General features: G+C 44.9%; 1 protein-coding gene across 1 annotated transcript in view; it reads right to left on the bottom strand.

Annotated features, from left to right (window-relative positions):
* The window catches only part of ADAM17 (ADAM metallopeptidase domain 17), a 61949-nt gene extending 45145 nt beyond the window's left edge, over nucleotides 1–16804 (bottom strand). The window contains exon 1 of the mRNA XM_073336049.1: nucleotides 16273–16804. Coding sequence (XP_073192150.1) covers nucleotides 16273–16546 — 274 coding nt within the window. The 5' untranslated portion in view covers nucleotides 16547–16804. The remainder of the gene's footprint in view (nucleotides 1–16272) is intronic.
* Between the last annotated feature and the right edge of the window lie 3622 nt (nucleotides 16805–20426).

Below are 20426 nucleotides of genomic sequence, written 5' to 3'. Positions count from 1 at the left end.
ATGAGCAGAAAAGGGGGGAAAAGCATAATTAAGATATCCCATCAAAGGTAGTAGGAAGGCATCTGTGATACCTGGACTGTGGCCTCATAGGGAGTAGAATTGGTGACACTTTCTCTTCTACCTGTTCGCAAATAGGTCTATCCAGGGAGCTCCCCACTGCTGGAAAATGTCTCTTACCACATCTGAATGAAGGGACCACTCGTGGTGACTGGAGAAAGACCTGCTGAGGCAATCTGCCAGCTCATTTTGCATTCCTGGAAGGTAAGAGGCCTCAAGGTTGATTGAGTGAACTATGCAAAACTCCCATAGCTGTATTGCTTTTTGATAAAGGAGGGAAGAGTGAGCTCCTCCTTGTCTGTTGAGATAAAACATGGCTGCAGTATTGTCTGTGAGAACGAACAAATTTTTGCCTGAAATGTGGGGCAGGAAGGCCAGACAGGCCAGGCGAACTGCTCTGAGTTCCCTAACCTTGATGTGGAGTGAAAGTTCTGCCAAAGACAAAAGGCCTTGAGTCTGGAGGGGCACCACCCTAGCGCTGATATGTCTGAGACCAGGGTCATTGACAGCTGAGGGCGTATAAAGGGAAAGCCCACACAAACAGTGAGCAGATCCAACCACCAATTGAGGCCAATGAGAACCTGTGGAGCCCAGATGATGGCAGCTTGGCAAGTACATGAGGCTAACCACATCTGGAGGGGTCTGAAGTGTAGCCTTGTATGTTGTACTGTGTATGTGCACAACGCCACGTGACCCCTCATATAATTTCAGGCTGTTGTAATTGGATGATCTCTGAGGTATGTTATCAGGCATCTGACTGGAATTGTACCTCTGGGAGATAGGCCCTAGCCCTAGTAAAGTCAAACATCACTCCAATTAACTCTATCCTCTGCACTGGAGCAAGAGTAGACTTTTCTGCATTTATCAGAAGGCCTAGGGCCTTGAACATCGACTGGATAGGTCGAATGTTGGACACTACCTGAGCCCTGGACCAGCCCTTGACTAGCCAGTCATTTAGATAAGGGTAGACCTGCACCCCGAACCTCCTCAAGAAAGCTATAACTACTGCCATACATTTTGTGAACACCCGTGGAGCTGCAGACAGACCAAATGGGAGGTCCATGAATTGGCAGTGTAAGTGGTTCACCATGAATTTGAAGAACCTTCTGTGTTCTTATTATAGTGATATATGAAAACAACATCTCTTAAATCGAGGCCATTGTACCAATCCATGGGATCCAGGGAGGGGATAATAGATGCCAGGGTGACCATGCTGAACTTTATTTTGTTGAGATAGTTATTGAGCTGACGCAGCTCTAAAATCGTTCTGAGACCTCCTTTGGCTTTGGGGATTATGAAATAACATGAGTAGAATCCCTTCCCTCTTAAATTCTGCAGAACCTCTTCCATGGCTCCCACCAAAGGAGAGATTGAACCTCCTGGGGCAGAAGTTCTTCATGAAAGGGGTCCCTGAAGAGGGAGGATCAGAAGGAGGGGAAGAAATAAACTGGAGGGTGTATCCCACTTCCATCATGCTCAATATCCATCTGTCCACAGTGATATGGGACCAAATACTGAGGAAATGGGAAAGGCAGTTTGCAAATAAAGGAGACACAGGGTCTGGCATCACAGGAATTGGTATAGCGTCCTCGAGTGTCCCATCAAAATGCCTGCTTATAGAAACCCCTGGATGTCTCTGTAGGGCAGGCATTGATGCTGAGATAGAAGAAGTGATGGCCTATGCCTAAAACCCCTGCTTCTCTTTCTCTGCAGATCCTGACGGGGAGTTGGGGCAGAGTATCAGATGGGCTGCTGAGGTCCGTAGTGCTTCTTTGAAGGAGCTGGTGTGTACAACCCAATGGACTTAAGGGTTGCCGTGGAGTCTTTTAGACCACGAAGCTTTGCATCAGTCTGTTCTAAAAAGAGCAAAGGGTCGCTCAGAGTCATAGCTTTGTTGCAGGAGGCGCAGGGCTTAAAGCCTGGTGACCAAGGCATGCTTTGGCACGGGGAATGGACAAAAACTCTCCTAAAACATAAAGTGACAGAACTTCACTACAATTAACTAAAACTGACTACAACTAACTAACTATGTTCAGAAAGAAGAAGATGACAACCAGAGAGAGCTTGCAAAAGCATGGATAGCAGTTCCAGTGACCATCACAGGTTGTAAGAAGGAACTGAGGGGTTTGTGGGGTCCGCTGGGCGCTTCATACCAGCACTGTTGGCTTGGGGCAGTAGAGGGCTCTCAAGCCACCTGACAGGTAACACTGGCAGGGCGGGGAGAGGGGGAGAACGGACAAGGAGTACTTGTGGCACTTTAGAGACTAACAAATTTATTTCGGCATAAGCTTTCGTGGGCTAAAACCCACTTCCTCGGATGCATGTAGTGGGAAATTTCCAGCATATGTGCTCAAGGCATGCACACGTGTAATCACTCAAAGACGCAAACAAAAGTTCCTAAACTTTCAATTAGAGCCCAGACCAGTGTAGACAGGGCTTCACATTACTATAAAATTCCACCTCCGGAGGTTATTTTTATTGATTTTGCTAACAGGAAATACTATAGGGATCTTTTCTTGATGGGGTTCCTGCTACAGACTGCAGAAAACACTGGTCTGCTCTCTGGACACTGTGAATGTTACTCTGAAAGCATAAACTTCCCCAGTAGCAGTTTAATTAATTAAAAATAGCCAGAAATCATTCAGAGGTTTTGTAAGAAGTGTAAGTATTACCTCACTCACAACATCCTTTAACTTTTCTCCCCCATTCAGAACACCAATAATGTCCCAAACAGTCAGCACTGTTGAGCAACGTATATTCAGTTTAATACAGTAGGTGTCAGAAATCAGTCTGCCTGTTATCAGTAGGCTATGATACAACACAGTAATTTCTTAACACTGCATCCAGTCAATTCCAAAATTTCAGGGAATGTTCTAGGCATCAATGGACAGAACCCTATTGATATTTGGTGAAAAAGGTGATAGTTAGAAATGGTGGATACACAGAAACCCTTGAATTTGCTGAGCAGAGCTCTCAGCTTTAGCCACCTTAGTAATTGTCTACAGATCAAAGAAATGGTTGATAGCAGCCATTAACATATTTCAGCATAATACCCCTTGTTTTAGCTCTACCCATCTTTCCAATACAGTTTAAAAACACTGACAACCTGAAAGAGAATGAGACAAAGGTCATGTTTACGTGAGGAGTAACTATACCAGCAAAACTGGGCTTTTGGCAGTATACTTTATTCCAGCCCCTCTTCCCCCCCCGGAACAAAATAAGTTATAGCAATAGTTATAGCAATATCTCAGTTTTGGTATAACTACATTAACGTTAGGGGCATCTATCAGCAGTTTTGTGGGTCAGGGATCACATCTCTTCACATCCCTGACCAACACTATGCCATCAGAAGCCTGTAAACGGGGGGACGGCGAGAGAGAGAATAAGAATGGTGGGGGTTCAATGGAGGAACACATATCACTCCTAACATGCTGGGAGGGGCAATGGAATCCCTGAAACATAAGGGGATAGGAAAGGCACAAAGGCAGGTTGTGGGGGAGACTGAAGAGATGGACACAATGAACCCCTGATGTGTGCAGTGAGTATGTTTTACAGAAGCAATAAGGTGTGGGACCCCCAAGTCAAAAGTTAGTCAAGAACCAAGCTCTGTATGACAGAGGAGTTCCTTGAGATTTCATTGGTTGATGCTTCGAAGACTTTCTTGAAAAAGAAAGTTGTGATAAACTTAGATACACAATCTGTAAATCAATAAAGACTTTTCCAGACAACCAAGGCTATACAACTCCTTTACATCAATATCCTACTGAAATTAAATATTTGATGTTAAGTTCTTTGGGCCACAGTCATACCTGATAAACTGCATTAAAGTTACACCAGGAATGAATCTGGATCTTAATGTTTAATAGAGGTTCACATTTGGGACAGAAGTTTACATTTGTCTAACCCCCCCATCCCAACCTTCCCCCATATTTGTTGGGCTTCCTGCATACACAAGATAAATTCCACAGCAGCAGCAAAGTAAAGCCGTTTCTGTGAGCTATTAACGGCAGCAGCAGCAGCATCAGTCCTCTGCTGCTACTACTGTATGAGGAGTGGAGCAGGAAAGAGGAGAGAAACAAACCATCATGGAGAATCAAATCTCAGATTTGTTTTGGATTGCTCACAACTCAGGCTGGAGTTGTAACAGAGGAAAGAAAGTATTGCCATAGGGGAACACACTCAACTTGAAACCTAATCAACTTTTTTTTTTAAGTGTCAGAAGTAATTTTAAGTACTCTGACTCCGAGTCCCCAATCAACTATTGGTTTCAGAGTAACAGCCGTGTTAGTCTGTATTCGCAAAGAGAAAAGGAGTACTTGTGGCACCTTAGAGACTAACCAATTTTATGCTCAAATAAATTGGTTAGTCTCTAAGGTGCCACAAGTACTCCTTTTCTTTTTTCAATCAACTATTGTGATTTTACAAACATTTACTTACTTTTGAAAATCCCTTCCACCCAACATTGTGAGAGACACACAGTCAAACAAACAAACAAACATCTGGCCAAACAGTAAAACACACCAAACAACAAAATCCACAAAGTTATTGAATTACTAAGACCTTACCTACATGGGAAAGTTTTTCAGTATGTTTTTCTGCTAGACCTATACCAAAAGAGTGCATCCACACCACTTGGCTTATGTCAAATTAAGCTACTTCCAATGCAAACCATAGCACAGAGCTGCGTGGATACATTTTTGGAATAGTAGAATTCTGGGACTTTGGGTCATATTAACAAACTCCCATGACGGCTGATAATTCATCTGGTTTTAGTGATTCAGTGACATTTTCAAACAGCTGTCAGGCAGCATGGTTAGTACCACAACCTGAGAGTAATTAATATGAACAGGGTGCCACAGATGCATTCGCAGTCACGCGGATGGATGGCTTTGTTTGAGTTGGGAGACAGCCATCAGCACAGCTGCCATGATGCCGTGCAGATACTGCTAGAGGAGGAGGTCGTCAAACAGTTACTTCTGCCCGAAGCAGCTTCACTCAGTGAAGTTCAGCCAGCACCGACTGATGGAACAGGTGCTACAGAAATGGGCTGACCAGCAGTACTGACAACTTCTGAATATAAAAGGCTGCTTTCCTCAAGACCAACGCAAAGCTCACCCTAGAGCTGCAGTGGCAGAACACCCACATGAGTGTTCCCCTCAGCATGGAGAAGCATGTGGAACCATCTGGAAGCTCACCATCCCCAACTGCTAACAGTCAGTACTTGACCAGTTTAATGGTGGTAGATCAGCTGTTGTCACAGAGGTTTGTGCTGCTATTAAGAGGGTGCTGCTGCGTTGGGTTATAAAGCTGGGCAACACACAGGAGGTTATGGATGGATTTGCATGTTGGGGGTTTCTGAATTATATAAAGGGCCACTGATGGGACCCATGTCTATTATTTGCCCCCGCTGCACCAGGCCTCAGAATTTATCAACCACAGTGCTGTTCCATAGTGCTACGAGGTCTGGCTGATCACTGTGGTAGGTTCACCAACATTAATGTGGGGGTGATCTGGAAAGCTTGATGACACCAGGATCTTTAAAAACTCACTCATTTTATGCAATGAAAAAAATGGAACTTTTGCTCCCAAGACCACTGTGGATTTGAATGGTGTTGCAACTCCTCCTATCATTCTGGAAGTCTCAGCTTACTTTCTGTTTCCCTGGCTTATGAAGCCCTTTACTGGGCACTTGGATAGGAGAAAGAAGTGGTTTAACTATATCCTGAATAGCTGCAGAACAGTGGATTGTGCACATTTGGATGACTAAAGGGAAGGGGGAGGAGGTTCATAATAAGGCCAGATGATTCTGAGAAGCACCTGCCTCATGTTATAGCTGCTTGCTGTTGTGCAGAACATCTGTGGGAGCAAGGGAGAGTGTCTCACACCAAAGTCTGAGAGGCAGAGGTGAAGAGACTTGCTGAACTTTATAAACAGCCAAAAAGGATGCATCTGCAAAATGACCTAACTCGTCAGGGAAACACTGTGCTCGTACTTTGATGTCAGGATGCAGTAGAGGAAAAGGAATGTAATGTAACCAAGGAAATACATAAAGTGAATACACTTTGTGCGACACTTTTATGGAACTGTATCTCAACAAAATCTTTCGGCAAAATTGTCATTAATAAAAAAAATATTTGATTTAACAACATAGCACAAAGTTAAAGCTAATGGAAATGAGGCACTCAGGCCCAAAATGCTGATGCACACATCATTGTGCAGATGAGGTAACAAAAATATGTAGGTGAATGTGTAGCTGATCTCCTTGTTTTGGGGGTGTTTGCTTTTTGGGGTACACATGGAACGGAACTGTGGGAAGGGCCTCTCTTGTGTACTTGGTGGAGTAAAAGGGTGTCCTAATCTCCTATGTTTTTGACAGGTTGCAGGACATGGTTATGTTGGTGTCCTGAGCATGGGGAAAGAGCAACACCATTCTCCAGAAAGTTGGTCTGTTTCTGTATCACATCCAGTATCTTTTCCCGAAGGTCCCTTTCTCTGTCAATGTATTCCCTTGACTGCTCGCTGACGTTCTCTCTCATTCCGATACTAGAGCATGAAATATTCTCTCCGTTTTTCTTTGTCTTTATGCCCTTCTGCTCGGATGCTGTCATGAGGTCAGCAAACATATCCTCCATCATCCTCTCTCCCTTCTCGTCTGCCAAGCCTTCGGCCACTGATAATGCCCCTCTCCGGCCACTGATAATGCCCCTCTCCATTAGGGTTCTGATATGTACAGTGTCTAGCACCTGATGAGTGCCTCACATTCACACACTACAATACCATGCAAGTATTTATTGTCCTATTACTAGTTTCATGTCAATGGTGATAAAATGTGGCTTTTCTTCCCTCCTCAATTTTAGCATACTCTTCTTCTACTTTTACCAGTCTGGGGTGCTTTTGGGGATGGCAAGATGTTTTCCACCTTATTTCTCCCTTACACAGGACCAGTACTGGCGGGAGGGCGTCCCAAAGGGCTGGTTATTAACTCTATGTGCACATCTCCAGGCTGTCCTTACATTGGAGGATGTTATCCTAAGGTCGGGGTAGTCAACAGGCAGCCCGCAGGCCAAATCCGGACCACCAGACGCTTTTGAACGGACCCCCAAAATCTTATTTACTTATTATCATTCTTGTTTTCTACGGAGTTGATGTGTGTTATTTTCTATGGAGTCTGGATCTTGACTATACCTTGACCAAGAAATTTGGACCCTGACAAAAAATAATTGACTACCCCTGCCCTAAGGCATGTTCTCAAGAGGAGGGTCCTGTTCAAAAAAGCAATGGGCAAACCTGAAAGATATGCAGCACTTCTATTAACAAGGATGGTGCCCACATCTGGAACAGGGGTAGAAGAAAAACACCATCTATAGGGGATGCCCAAGTAAGCTTCATTGCCTTGCAACGTGTATTCAACACAGAGCAAGATCTCTCTCTTTAATTCTATTTTATAATGCTTGCCGATCAGTACAAAGTACACTGTAAGATTGTTTTTCAGTCAAGGGTATGAACCCTTTTTTCTGGAAAGGGGTTAACAGCGCTGAGGGGCTGACTGAAAATAACCATGATCTTCTGTAACTTGTGTATCCACAAATGCCTTATCTCTGCACATTATGTAGCCTCATTTGGACAATTCACATCATATTCTAATGCGTGTTTGATAATGTAAAGGTGACTAGCAGCTCAGGGCACTGATCAAACTGTAACCCAAAGTACTCTGTTTTTTTTAATTGTTTTTTCTCTTTCTGTATCTGCTGCCACTGTTCCTACCATGAAATGTGTATGGTTTTTTAACTGCTGCGGTGCCACTACCTTGAGCAGGGAGGGGGGCCCAAAGTTGACTGGGAGGGAGAAGAAGCACATTTGGTTCATGGTTGTGGGATTTGGTATTTCAGTGAAATAAACTCTTGCACTTCTGAGGTTGTCGCTCTTTTGAACACACGGGAGGTGGGGGGGGGGAGAGGAGGGAAGATGGGACAATAAAAGCTAAGTAGGCAGAAAGGCACATCTGTCCATTCATATATAGCTCACATCTGCCCAGCGTTGCAGTGCCCAGCTAGTACCCAGAACAAAGTTGTTTAAATTTCCGTATTCAGCTAGTACCAGGACAGTTTACAGTGGACTCACAACTTAGGCGGGGGTTAGGTTCTAAAGTCAGCGCATAAGGCTAAAATCAAGAATAGTCAAAATTACCCTTGAAAATCCCTCAAATCGCCCATAAAGTATACTGTACATGGTTTTGTGTATGCAACCCTGTACAGTAATGTATAAATGTATAATGTACAGTATATAATAAAGAGTACATATGCAAAATATAATTTTACAGTACTGTATTTTTAATTATAGGGGGTAATTACAGAGGGTCGTCAGGGCTTGATGTCGATCCAGGAGACAGAGGTGATGGACAGCTTGGGTGACAGAGAGCGAGTCATAGACAAAGTGGTTGGCTCTGGTTCAGCTCAAGAAGTTGATTGCATAGGCTCATCTGCTGCTGGTTGTTTTTCCTTGAAAAACATGGTGATCGGCAACTGTCGCTGTTGTCTCTTGAGATGCTCAAACATTTCCTGATACAGTCTCAAATTGCCCATAATACTACGTGTGATTTTGAGGCTTCATTCCATAGAGGGATCGTATTCAGAAATTAAATCATTCTTCATTGGCAGATGCAGCTTCACCAGTAGTCTGCACGTTTTTGTGGTTGAAGCGGTTCCTAAAACTGTTAAGCCAACCTTGGCTGGCTTTGAATTCTTCCTCCTCAGAAGGCTGTCCCTCTTCGGCGGGAGGTTTGAACAGCGTGAGGAGGCTAAGAGCCTTTTCTCGCAACATGTTGCCATCGATAGGCAGACTTTACAGTTCATGTCTTCCAGCCATAAGTTTAATGCCTTTTCAGTCTTCACCAGTCTAATCACGCACCTGGCTCGTCACCTTAGCAGTTATTGGAGCACTTGATGTCAAGGCTTGACGAATTTCTCTCTCTCAAATTTTGATGGCACGGATGCTAGATTTGTTGCAGCCATATTTACGCGCGACATACCGTCTCTCAGTAAGTCCAACACAGCCAGTTTTTCCTCCAGCGTTGGAATAGATCACTGTTCCTTCAGCTGAGTACTGATGAAGTAGTTAGTTTGCGTTTAGAGGCCGTGTTGTATGAAAAAAACGTATCTTGAAATACTAGAATCACACTCAGCGTGGCAAGATGCTTACACTATGAGAGATACGCAGGAACTGAGACCGACTGAGGGAACAGCAGATTCACATCTCCCATCTCATGCTCACTCCGAGGCATACGCTCATTGAGTGGAATGGTGGACAGAATCGCCCGCACTATTTACAGGTATCTTGTTATTTTTCTTGCCGAGCGCATATAGTTGAATTCGTGTAAGTTAAATGCGCATATGATGTGACTCACCAGTATTGCAATACAACACATAATACTAACTAATTGAGATCCCCTCTGCAATACTATCAGGCGGGCTCCCTGCCTGGGTCTCGGGGCCTATCTCCAATGCAGTCTCTACTTGGAGTCAATCTCTAGCTCAGGGTTAGGAATGCCAAAGAGATCTTGGTTGTCTGAAGGAACCCCTTCCTTGCTGGGTTCTGAAGTTGGCTGGGTGCCCTATAAACTACCACAATTTAGCAGAATTCGACAGTGGCCTACTTGCAAAAATCCAATCCAGTTCCTCATTCTATCCACATGTACTGGGAACATTAACAGAGATTTGTTTTTGTGTCTGCTGAAAAATGAGTTCTTCTACGAAACAGAAATTGATACGTGAAAGATTCTGACTGGGCAAACATTGCGGCACTTCTGAAGTGTAATAAAAATAGTCTAGAACATATGAAAGTACATACAGAGTTGGAAAGAGCTTGAAATTCGTTTAATGAAAGGAAAAACAATTGATCCTTCAGAAATGTATCTTACTGAAGACTAAAAAAAGTACTGGTGAAATGTTTTGATGCACCTGATTTCAATCAGTCATTTGCAGAAAGAAATCTTACTTTCCATTGTTCTTCTGGCTCAGAGAATTTATACAAGCCAAACAGTGGAAACTTCTTGAAAGAAGTGGATCAAGTAATGGAACAACATGTAGGATGAGTTCAAAGGGGTATGACCCAGACTCACTATTTAGGGAAAAGACATTTAGAATGAATTGATTGAATAAGTCAGCAAGAAATTGCGCCAGAAAATAGTGTAAAGTGAAGGATTCAAAATATTACTCTATCATTTTAGACTGCAAACCCAAGGTTATCCATCAGGAACCAATGTATGTAATCATTAGAACAGATGCAGTTGACAGAAAGCCAGAAATTAAAGAACCATTCCTAGGTCATGCATGAAACAATTGGTCTCAGTTTCTCAAACACAATTTTAGAAAAGCTTGACAACTGCAGAGATCATTCCTATGATAATGGGGCAAACATGCAAGGCATTCAAGCTTGACTGCTACACACAAAAGAATACCCAAGCTGTTTATGTTCCTTGTGGGTCGCATACATTGCATTTGGTTATTGTAGATGCTAAAAAATCTTCACACGATGGTGCTAGTTTCCTGGGATACCTTCAGAAACTCTACAATTATTTTCCGCTACCACGCAGCATTGGGCTGTTTTGTGCCATCAAGTTAATGTGAAGTTGAAATCTTGAAGTGAAACAAAATGGGAAAGCAGAGTTAAAAACGCAGTAAGATTACAAGCTGCTGAAGTCACAAGGAGGCTCTGTTGGAGGTAAGAGAAACGTACTGAGGTCATGGCAAAAACAGAGCCTTGGCTGAGCAAATTGGATCATACCATTTACTGATATGCTCAATTGTGTGGAAAGACATTTTGATTAACATCAATCATATCAGCAAGCTTCTACAATCCTCTTCTGTGCAAACTGATCTGGCTACAAATTTGCTAGAAAGCACTTCTGATGTATTATAGGGAAAATGGATTTGCTGGTGCTCAAATAAAAGCCAAGAAGATCTGTGAGCAAATGAATACACCTGCACATCTCAAAGAGAAACATCTTACAAGTGCAAAACCTCCCCACTTTACCTATGAAACACCTGACAAACTATATGAAGACATACTTAATCAGTGAGAGGCCAATTTTTTATTTTTTTTTAAACAGAGCAGTGGATTCAGCCATCACATCAGTTGAAAACATATTTCAAACTATGAGAAGTGTGAAAGACGAGTTTGGACTTTTTTGGGATTTGAAACAGACAACTGAAAAGCCCAAGGAATTGTTAAGCAAATGATGCAATAACTTACAAAACAATTCGAGCTCATAAATTAGATTGCAGATTCTTTTTCAAGAAATTGTAACATGCAGTTTGCTTCCAAAGAAAATGACACTTTTTGAAGTTCTCTCCTTTATACATGAAAGCCAAATTAAAGAGATATATCCTAAGCTTTGGATCACACTGAGAGTTGATGTAAGATTCGCAGCCATGGCAGCATCTTCTGAGAATAGTTTTTCATAGTTAGAGCTGATAAAAACATTCTTGTGATCATCAACGGCTCAGGATTGTCTGTCTGGATTGGCAATTATAAACATGAATAACGATTTAGGAAGAGACCAGACACACCATGACATAACTAATGACTTTGCCTCAAAAAAGTGTAGGAGAAAAAGCTTTCAATGAAAGCAAGGTGCCGTTTTTTGTATTTTAGTATTACCCCCAAAATACCATTCATCTTATTTAATATGGACTTTTAACAAGTGTATTAGTATGTGTTGTGTTGGTGTTTGTTTGTTTGTAGAAATAACGCAATTTGTATTTTAGTGAGGAGCAAGGGGGAACCCCAAAATATTCATTTTTAGGGCCCTCACTGGGCTAGCAACAGCTCTGAGGACATAGTTGCTATATGGACTTGTGGTATGTGAACTTGTCATGAGCTGGAATCACTAAGGGGAACATTTAAATAAGGAGGCATTATCCAGTCCAGATGACCTTGGAGCAGTGGAGGGCACACAGTTAACAGACAAGCTGGTCTAGGTGTGAAGCAATATAATGTGTGATATAAATAGGAGCACTGCCTGAAACAGTATAGTACACTCAAAATACATACACACAATCCTTATGCTGGTGTAACTCATTTCATAACAGTTATATCACTTCCAAAGCAAATTAAAATAGGATAATATGCCAGATAAATTGAAAAAATAACTTGTGTCCACACAAGAGAGCTTGTCAGAAAAACTAAAGTTATACCAAAAAACAAAACAAAGCTTTCCTGTGTAAAAAAAGCTTAAGTCAATCTCATACTTACTATCTGTAATAACAATAGGTACAAAAATTCAGACAAATTTGAAACCATCTTCTCCTCGGGTCATAATTATTTTTATAGGCATGGTGACAGACAGGTCTTAAGGAAAGCAAAAGCTACATATGAAAATAATTTGAATGAGTACCTTGCTCTTATTCTTCTGCTAACCTGCATGATGTTTGCAATTTGTAATGACTAACAAAGCATATATAATTTAAGAAAAATATTAAACCTACTTGTAACTACTTCCTATTGTATGCATTATTCAAAATCAGTGAGCCTGTTCAAAGCAATAAAAACAATGATGGGTAACTCAGAAGGAGTAACATGTTTGAAAAGTTTCAGTTCTCTGTAAGGACAGTCACTGACAAACTATGTCTCAGTCCCATAAACAATTATCCACACAAGTAGAACCATCAAAGTCACTGGGATTACTTCTGCGAGGAAGGGTCGCAGGGAGGAGCCCTATATTCTCAGAATCCCACAAGGAAGGTGGAATTTGGCTGCTCCATGACACTTTTATGAAGCCAGTTTTTAGATAACAGTTTACTGGTTTTTGAGTACTGATTTGTTAAAGGACTTTTAAATGTTCTCCTTCCAGGCAGTTTTTTCATAGGAACATAGGAATTGCCACCTTGGATCAGACCCAAGGCCCATCTAGTCCAATAATCTGTCTCTCATAGTGGTCAGTGCCAGATGCATTAGAGCAGTGTTTCCCAAACTTGGGAAGCCGCTCGTTCAGGGAAAGCCCCTGGCGGGCCGGGCCGATTTGTTTACCTGCCGCGTCCGCAGGTTCGGCCGATCGCGGCTCCCACTGGCCGCAGTTCACCGTGTCCGGCCAATGGGGGCTGCGGGAAGTGGTGTGGGCCGAGGGACGTACTGGCCACTGCTTCCCGCAGCCCCCATTGGCCGGGCACAGCGAACCGCAGCCAGTGGGAGCCGTAGAGGTAGGTGTAAGAACCCTCTAGTAGGAGTAGCTGTGGGATAATCTCTCCCCCACTGCCCCCCACACATACCCCACCCCTCACATACTGGTGAGTTAGGCAATGTCTACAGCTCAGGTAGGCATACCCGTATTAGCTGTATTCTAGCTAGCACAGTTAAAATAGTAACAAACATGTGGCGACACTGGACAGGTTACCAACATGAGTACGTACGTACCCAGGGTTCCAGGTGGTCTTCTACAGTCCACACTACTGCCACTGCCACCCTGTCTTCACTGATATCTTTAGCCATGCTACCTAAATTAAGTGCAGTAATGTCTACCTGAGCTGCAACCACAGCTTCAATTGCACATCTACTGCAGCGTAAACATCGCCTTTGAAATTGGCTTATGCCCTGAAGCACAATATTCTTTACGAACATTCTGTTGTCATTAATTAAGACAATTCTCAATATTCTTGAATTCATACAAATATCCAAAATGTTTTACAACCTGATGTGAAGAACTTAACAATGACTTCCTATAGTAACAGGTTCTGCAGTCTAATCACATGTGCAAAAGTATTTCCTTGTATCAGTTTTGAAATTTCCACCTTTTTATTTCATTGAATGTCCACTTGTTATTCTATCATGAGAAAGGAATTCCAAATCTACTTTTCCTGTACCAATCATTATTTTAAATTTTATCTGGTCTCCTTTCTACAGTAAACAATCCCCAACTTTTCAATCTCTCTTCATAGGAGTGTGTGGCCTTGCTCAGATAACGTAATTTACCCTGCACTTCTGTTCCCCGCGCATTTCTGTAAAATGGCAATAGTAGCTCTTCCCTGCCTCACAATGGGGTAGTGAGGAAATACTCACTATTGCTTGTGAGGTGCTGAAAGGCTACAAAGCGAAACAGAACGTTGAGAATCATTAAGAAAGGGAAGATAATAAGACAGAAAATATCATATGGTCTCTATATAAATCCATGGTACGCCCAAATCTTGAACACTGCGTGCAGATGTGGTCGCCCCATCTCAAAAAAGATATACTGGAATTGGAAAAAGTTCAGAAAGGGACAACAAAAATTATTAGAGGTATTGAGCATCTGCCATATGAGGAGAGATTAATAAGACCGGGACTTTTCAGCTTGGAAAAGAGACGACTAAGGGGGGATATGAGAGGTCTATAAAATAATGACTGGTGTGGAGAAAGTAAATAAGGAAGTGTTATTTACTCCTTCTCATAACACAAGAGCTAAAGGTCACCAAACAAAATTACTAGGCAGCAGATTTAAACACACAAAAGGAAGTATTTTTTCACACAGTGCACATTCAACCTGTGGAATTCCTTGCAAGAGGATGTTGTGAAGGCCAAAACTATAACAGGGGTCAGAAAAGAACACATAAATTCATGGAGGATAGGTCCATCAATGGTTACTAGCTAAGATGGGCGGGGATGGTGTCCCTAGCCTCCGTTTGCCAGAAGCTGAGAATGGGAGACAGGGGATGGATCACTTTATTACCACCTGTTCTGTACATTCCCCTCAGGGACACCTGGCTTTGGCCACTGTCGGAAGACAGGATACTGGATCTTTGGTCTTGACCCAGTATGGCTCTTGACCCAGTAGGGCTGCTCTTATGTACGGCAATTAGAGCCATGTAAACACCCTCTGTATGGTGTGCCCACCCATTAAAGTAGGCATTAGTAACAGATATGAAGCGTGCACAGTGGCTATTGTGATAGCAAGAGGTATGCATGAATTGATTTCTCTCAGTGCAGAGGAGACATTCACTTTCATGAAGGTTTCATTAATGATGAAGTTTCCCACCTGGCAGCTTAAGTTGTCAGCTATGAATGGATAGTCCTACAAACACTGACCATTTAACAGTACTGGTTAAAGAATCAGTGTTATGGAGATAGATCTCAAAGTTAAGTTTTGTTCAAACACAATGTCTAATTTGGTGGAAAATTGATATTTTGTTTAAATGTAGTAAACTCAGTTTTGAATTTAAACATTTGATTTGGAATAGAGACACCATCAAAACAACAGTCAGGAATTTGCTTTCTGATTGTAGCGTTCGTCACTAGTCCACCGAAGCTACCATAATAAACGTGATTAATAACACCACAAAGTCTGTGGCAGAGCCAGGAACTGACCCCAAACATCCTGAGAACCAGTCCAGTTCTTCCTTGCCCAGTCCCCAACAGGGTGAGTTTATGTACATAGTACACAAGCACACACACCCCAGCCCAAAATACATCGATCACTCCTCCCCTTCCCCCCAGCAGTGGTCTCTTGAGCAATCCTTCTCTCCCTCACTCCCAAACAATGATCTCTCCTATCCCCTACCCCACACTGTGATCACTCCTCCCTTCCCCTACCCCACACTGTGATCACTCCTCCCCTCCCCTACCCCACACTGTGATCACTCCTCCCCTCCCCTACCCCACACTGTGATCACTCCTCCCCTCCCCTACCCCACACTGTGATCACTCCTCCCCTCCCCTACCCCACACTGTGATCACTCCTCCCCTCCCCTACCCCACACTGTGATCACTCCTCCCCTCCCCTACCCCACACTGTGATCACTCCTCCCCTTATCTCCCCCCCAAACTACAGTCACTCCTCCCCTTACCTGTCCCCATACTATGGTCATTCCTCCCCTTACTCCCCACAAACTATGGTCACTCCTCCTCCCCCTCCCCGCCAGCAGTAATCTCCCCTCCCACACAGTGTGACCATTCCTCCCCTCTCCCCCCCCGCAGTGGTCTCTTCCGCTCCCCCCCCCCCCCCCATACTGATCACTCCTCTCCTTACCCACCCCTCATGCTAGGTCATTCCTTCCCCCCCTCCATACAGTGACCACCCCTCCCTTTCTCCCCGCCCCCCAGCGGTGGTCACGCCTCCCCTTGTCGTCACCCCCCGCCCCCAGCAGTGATAACTTCTCCCCCCTCCCCCAACAGAAGTCTCCCCACCTCACTTTCCCCTCCCCCCAACCAGCGGTCAATCCCCTCCCCCAAGCCCTGCCCGCCCCTTACCGAGGCGCTGCTCCGCGGGGCGCGGCGGGTGTCTGAGCGCCCCGAGTGCGGGCGCCCGCAGCAGCAGCAGCAGGAGCGCAGGGACCAGCGCACAGAGCCGGAGCCTCATGGTCCGAGCGTGGCTCCCGCTCACATCGGTCCGGGAAGCCTCCTCTGCACCCGCTGACAGGCTCCGCCACAAGGCGCCTCCCTCCGCTCTCGGCCGGCTGCTCCAGTGCGCCCGACCCGCCGCCCCCAGCGCCCACACCCGGAAACCCAGCGGCTCGCGGAGCATTGTGGGGGCGGCGGCGCCGCCGCCATCTTGTCCCCGGGTCGGGCCGCGGGGCGAGCCCGGCGTGGGCGGGGAGTGGGTCGCAGCCCCCGCCGGGGCCGGGGCCGGGGCCGGGGCCGGGCCGCGCGCGGGGGAATCTGACGCCGACGTGAAGGGGACACCCCGCCAGCCAGCGAGCGAGCGAGCGAGCGAGGCCGCTGCCGGCCCCAGCCCGGAGAGAGCGGCTGACTCAAGGGGGATCCGGTCCCTCCTCCGGTGGGAGGAGCCTCACCCCCGAGTGCCTCGGCGTGCGCGCCGGAGCCGGGGCGCTGGCCCCCGACGCCCCCCTTTCGGGGGGAAGCTCCGACCGGGCACAAAATGAGCTGCCGGCGTCACGGCGGGCGGCTCGGTTTCAGGGACCCCCCCGGTGTGGTTGTGCTCCCGAGTGCCGCGGCGCCGTGCCCTCTGCGGGGCCTGGATCGCGGTGCGTGTTGCTGGGCATATAGTGCCTAGCCCGAGGGGGCCCTGATTGAGGCCTGTAGGCGCTGCCCAATATAAATAAATAACCATATATAATGTGTGAAGTCTCTTCCCAAGTTATGGTACAGTACTGTGGCTAAAACACGTTGTTGTCTTCTGCACTGCAAGCCTCAACCAGGATTTGGGGACATAGGACCTGCTCTACTAGATGGGAACAACAGTCCAGCTAGTCTGGTACCACCTCTCCAGCAGTAATGAGTAGGGTGGGATGTGGGGTAAAAAATGAAAACCAAGGGACAGGAGGGCAACATGACAGCGTGCTGCCTTCCAGGAGCCGAGACATGATGTCATGCTAACATGGGATAGACTTCTGAAGCCAATGAGGAAGGATCCATTGGTGACAGTTAAGGATATGATTCTGTCATGGATTCCATGTCGTTCTGGGACCTCCCTCCCACTCTGCCTTGAAGCCGTGCGGACTCGACTCCAGCCAGTGGCCTGGAGTTCTGGCCCACTGGCAGCTGGGGCGCCACTCGGGTCACCCTGTGAGGGAGGGTCGGGTGCTGGGGCTGGCTGGGGCATGGGATTGGGCAAGCAGCGCTGGGGCTAGTTCACCTTGGGGAGGGAGACAGCGGCCTGGAAGTGGCCAGCTCAGCCCAGCACTGGGGGCCAGCCCAGAGCCTCAGGCAGAAGGGGCGGGGCCAGCAGGCTAGCCTCCCTGAAGGGGGGCTTCCCACCCAGTGCCCATGAAGTCTTTGTGTGTGTGTCTCTTATCACCTTCGTAATTAATCTCTGAGTAGAATCATAGGACATTGATTTGGTCTAAGTTTGGACAATAAAACTGAATAAAAGACTGTGGGCTCTCCTTAGCAAGCTGGGGAGAAGCCCTGCCTTGCTAAAAGGGTGCAAATAGAAGAGAGGGAAGAATTATTTAGGGCAGTGGTGGGCAACCTGCGGCTTGCACGCGGCCCGTCAGGATAATCCACTGGCAGGCCACGAGACTGTTTACATTGACTATCCGCAGGCATGGCCACCTGCAGCTCTCAGTGGCCGCAGTTTGCTGTTCCCAGCCAATCGGAGCTGCGGGGGGCCGTGCCTGCAGACAGTCATTGTAAATAAACTGTCTCGTGGCCCACCAGCAGATTACCCTGACAGGCTGCAGATTGCCCACCACTGATTTAGGGCATGTGTACACTACAAAATTATATCGACCTAAGTTACCTCAACGTACAGCCACCACAGTAATTAAATCAGTTCTGCATGTCCACATTACACTCCTTGTGCTGGCGTCCTCACCAGGAGCACTTGCACCAAGTGAACTGCCAGTGTAGGGCATTGTGGGAAGGCTTCCAAAAGCCAGCAACAGTCAATGTAAGTAATGCCATGTCTACACTGACACTGCGTTGACCTAAGCACTACACCTTTCTTGGAGGTGGAGTTATTAAATTGGCATAGCAGGCATGTTACATCGGCGGGAGCAACATTTTAGTGTAATCACTTACAGAGTTAGGTCATAAGCTCCCTTGCATCAACCTATCTCTGTAGTGTAGACCAGGGCATGAGTACCTGCGTAGTACATGATGAGTGTATAAATTGGAGTAGTAGAATGAAACTAAGGGAAAATATAGGATGAATAGTAGGAAAAACAACACAAATTAGTTTTTTTCCTACGTAAAAAAACTCAAGGCTGCATAATAATCTTCAAGGGAAAGTGGTAGAACTCCCATTGTATATGACTTCTGAAACTAGACTGGACAAAGCATTAGGAAGTGTCCTGTAAGGAACAATCCCGCACTCCCAGGAAGATGGACTGAATGAGCTCATTGGCATAGGTGCTGGAACTAGCAGTGCTGGGGCCCCTGGGTTGAAGTGGTTTCCATTATTTACAGGGTATACAATTTGGTTCAATGGCTCTCAGCACCCCCACTATAAAAATTGTTCCAGGACCCCTGCTCACTGGTCTTTCCCATTTTAACTTCTGTGATATTCTACAAAGTATTCTACCCCTACATTGATTTAGGAATTTCTCAAAATCATTCATATAGGGAAGGCTTCACGTTTGCACAACATAAGGGAAAATTGGACACAGTACTGAAAACAATTTTAGAGAATTAAAATATATGATGAGATTAGCAGGTCAGTATATTCACATCTGTCATAAATATAAAGGGAAGGGTAAACACCTTTAAAATCCCTCCTGACCAGAGGAAATACCCTTTTACTGGTAAAGGGTTAAGATGCTAGGATAACCTCGCTGGCACCTGACCAAAATGACCAATGAGGAGACAAGATACTTTCAAAGCTGGACGGGGGGAGAAAGAAAGGTTCTCTCTGTGTGATGCTTTTCCCGGGAACAGAAAAGGAATGGATTCTTAGAACTTAGTAATCTAGCTAGATATGCATTAGATTCTGTTTTGTTTAAATAGCTGGTAAAATAAGCTGTGATGAATGGAATGGATATTCCTGTTTTTATGTCTTTTTGTAACTTAAGGTTTTGCCTAGAGGGATTCTCTATGTTTTGAATCATATTACCCTGTAAGGTATTTACCATCCTGACTTTACAGAGGTGATTCTTTTGTTTTTTCTTCAATTAAAATTCTTCTTTTAAGAACCTGATTGTTTCTTCATTGTTCTTAAGATCCAAGGGTTTGGGTCTATTTTCACCTATGCAAATTGGTGAGGATTTTTATTAAGCCTTTCCCAGGGAAGGGGGTGTAGGGGGGAAAGACATTTCCAAGCGGGCTCTTTCCCTGTTATATATTTGTTAGATGTTTGGTGGTGGCAGCAATAAAGTCCAAGGGCAAAAGGTAAAATAGTTTGTACCTTGGGGAAGTTTTAACATAAGCTGGTAAAAATAAGCTTAGGGAGTTTTCATGCAGGTCCCCACATCTGTACCCTAGAGTTCAGATTGGGGAAGGAATCTTGACAACATCTCTTGATTGTATTAGACAAGGTCAATCCTTCTCTTTATTGATCTGGACTTGGCCTGCTATGGATTAATGAGATCTAGAGTCTCTGTAAACTAGCAATCCCTAATTGCTAAAGGATACACAAGGAAGTTTTCCAGAATGTGTCTGTTTCTTTCCTGCTTCCTCTTCTGCTCTCCTTATTACTGAAAGTAAAGACTCTAAAGCTAATGGAGTTACAAAGATATAGTAAAACCTGGAAACTTGAGTTACCTTCTTGTTAACTAGTACTTCCCTCGATCCTGTTTTCCTGAACTTTATAAGTGGTCCAACATTTTACAATGTTAATTTTGCACTATTTTGGGCAATTACTGTAGTATTGTTTCTATAAGGATATATATACACTCCTTTCCCCTCAGTTTCCTCCTCTCTGACCAGCAAGACAGAAATTTGGTCATAATCCATTAAATCTACTTATTCCTTATTTTCTAACCCCAGAGGACTTCCATGATCTTTGA

Source organism: Lepidochelys kempii, chromosome 3 (assembly GCF_965140265.1).
Source record: "Lepidochelys kempii isolate rLepKem1 chromosome 3, rLepKem1.hap2, whole genome shotgun sequence".
In the NCBI taxonomy this organism is placed as follows: Eukaryota; Metazoa; Chordata; order Testudines; family Cheloniidae; genus Lepidochelys; species Lepidochelys kempii.
The sequence above is the reverse complement of the archived record's forward strand: the minus strand, read 5'-3'. Positions and strand labels throughout refer to the sequence as shown.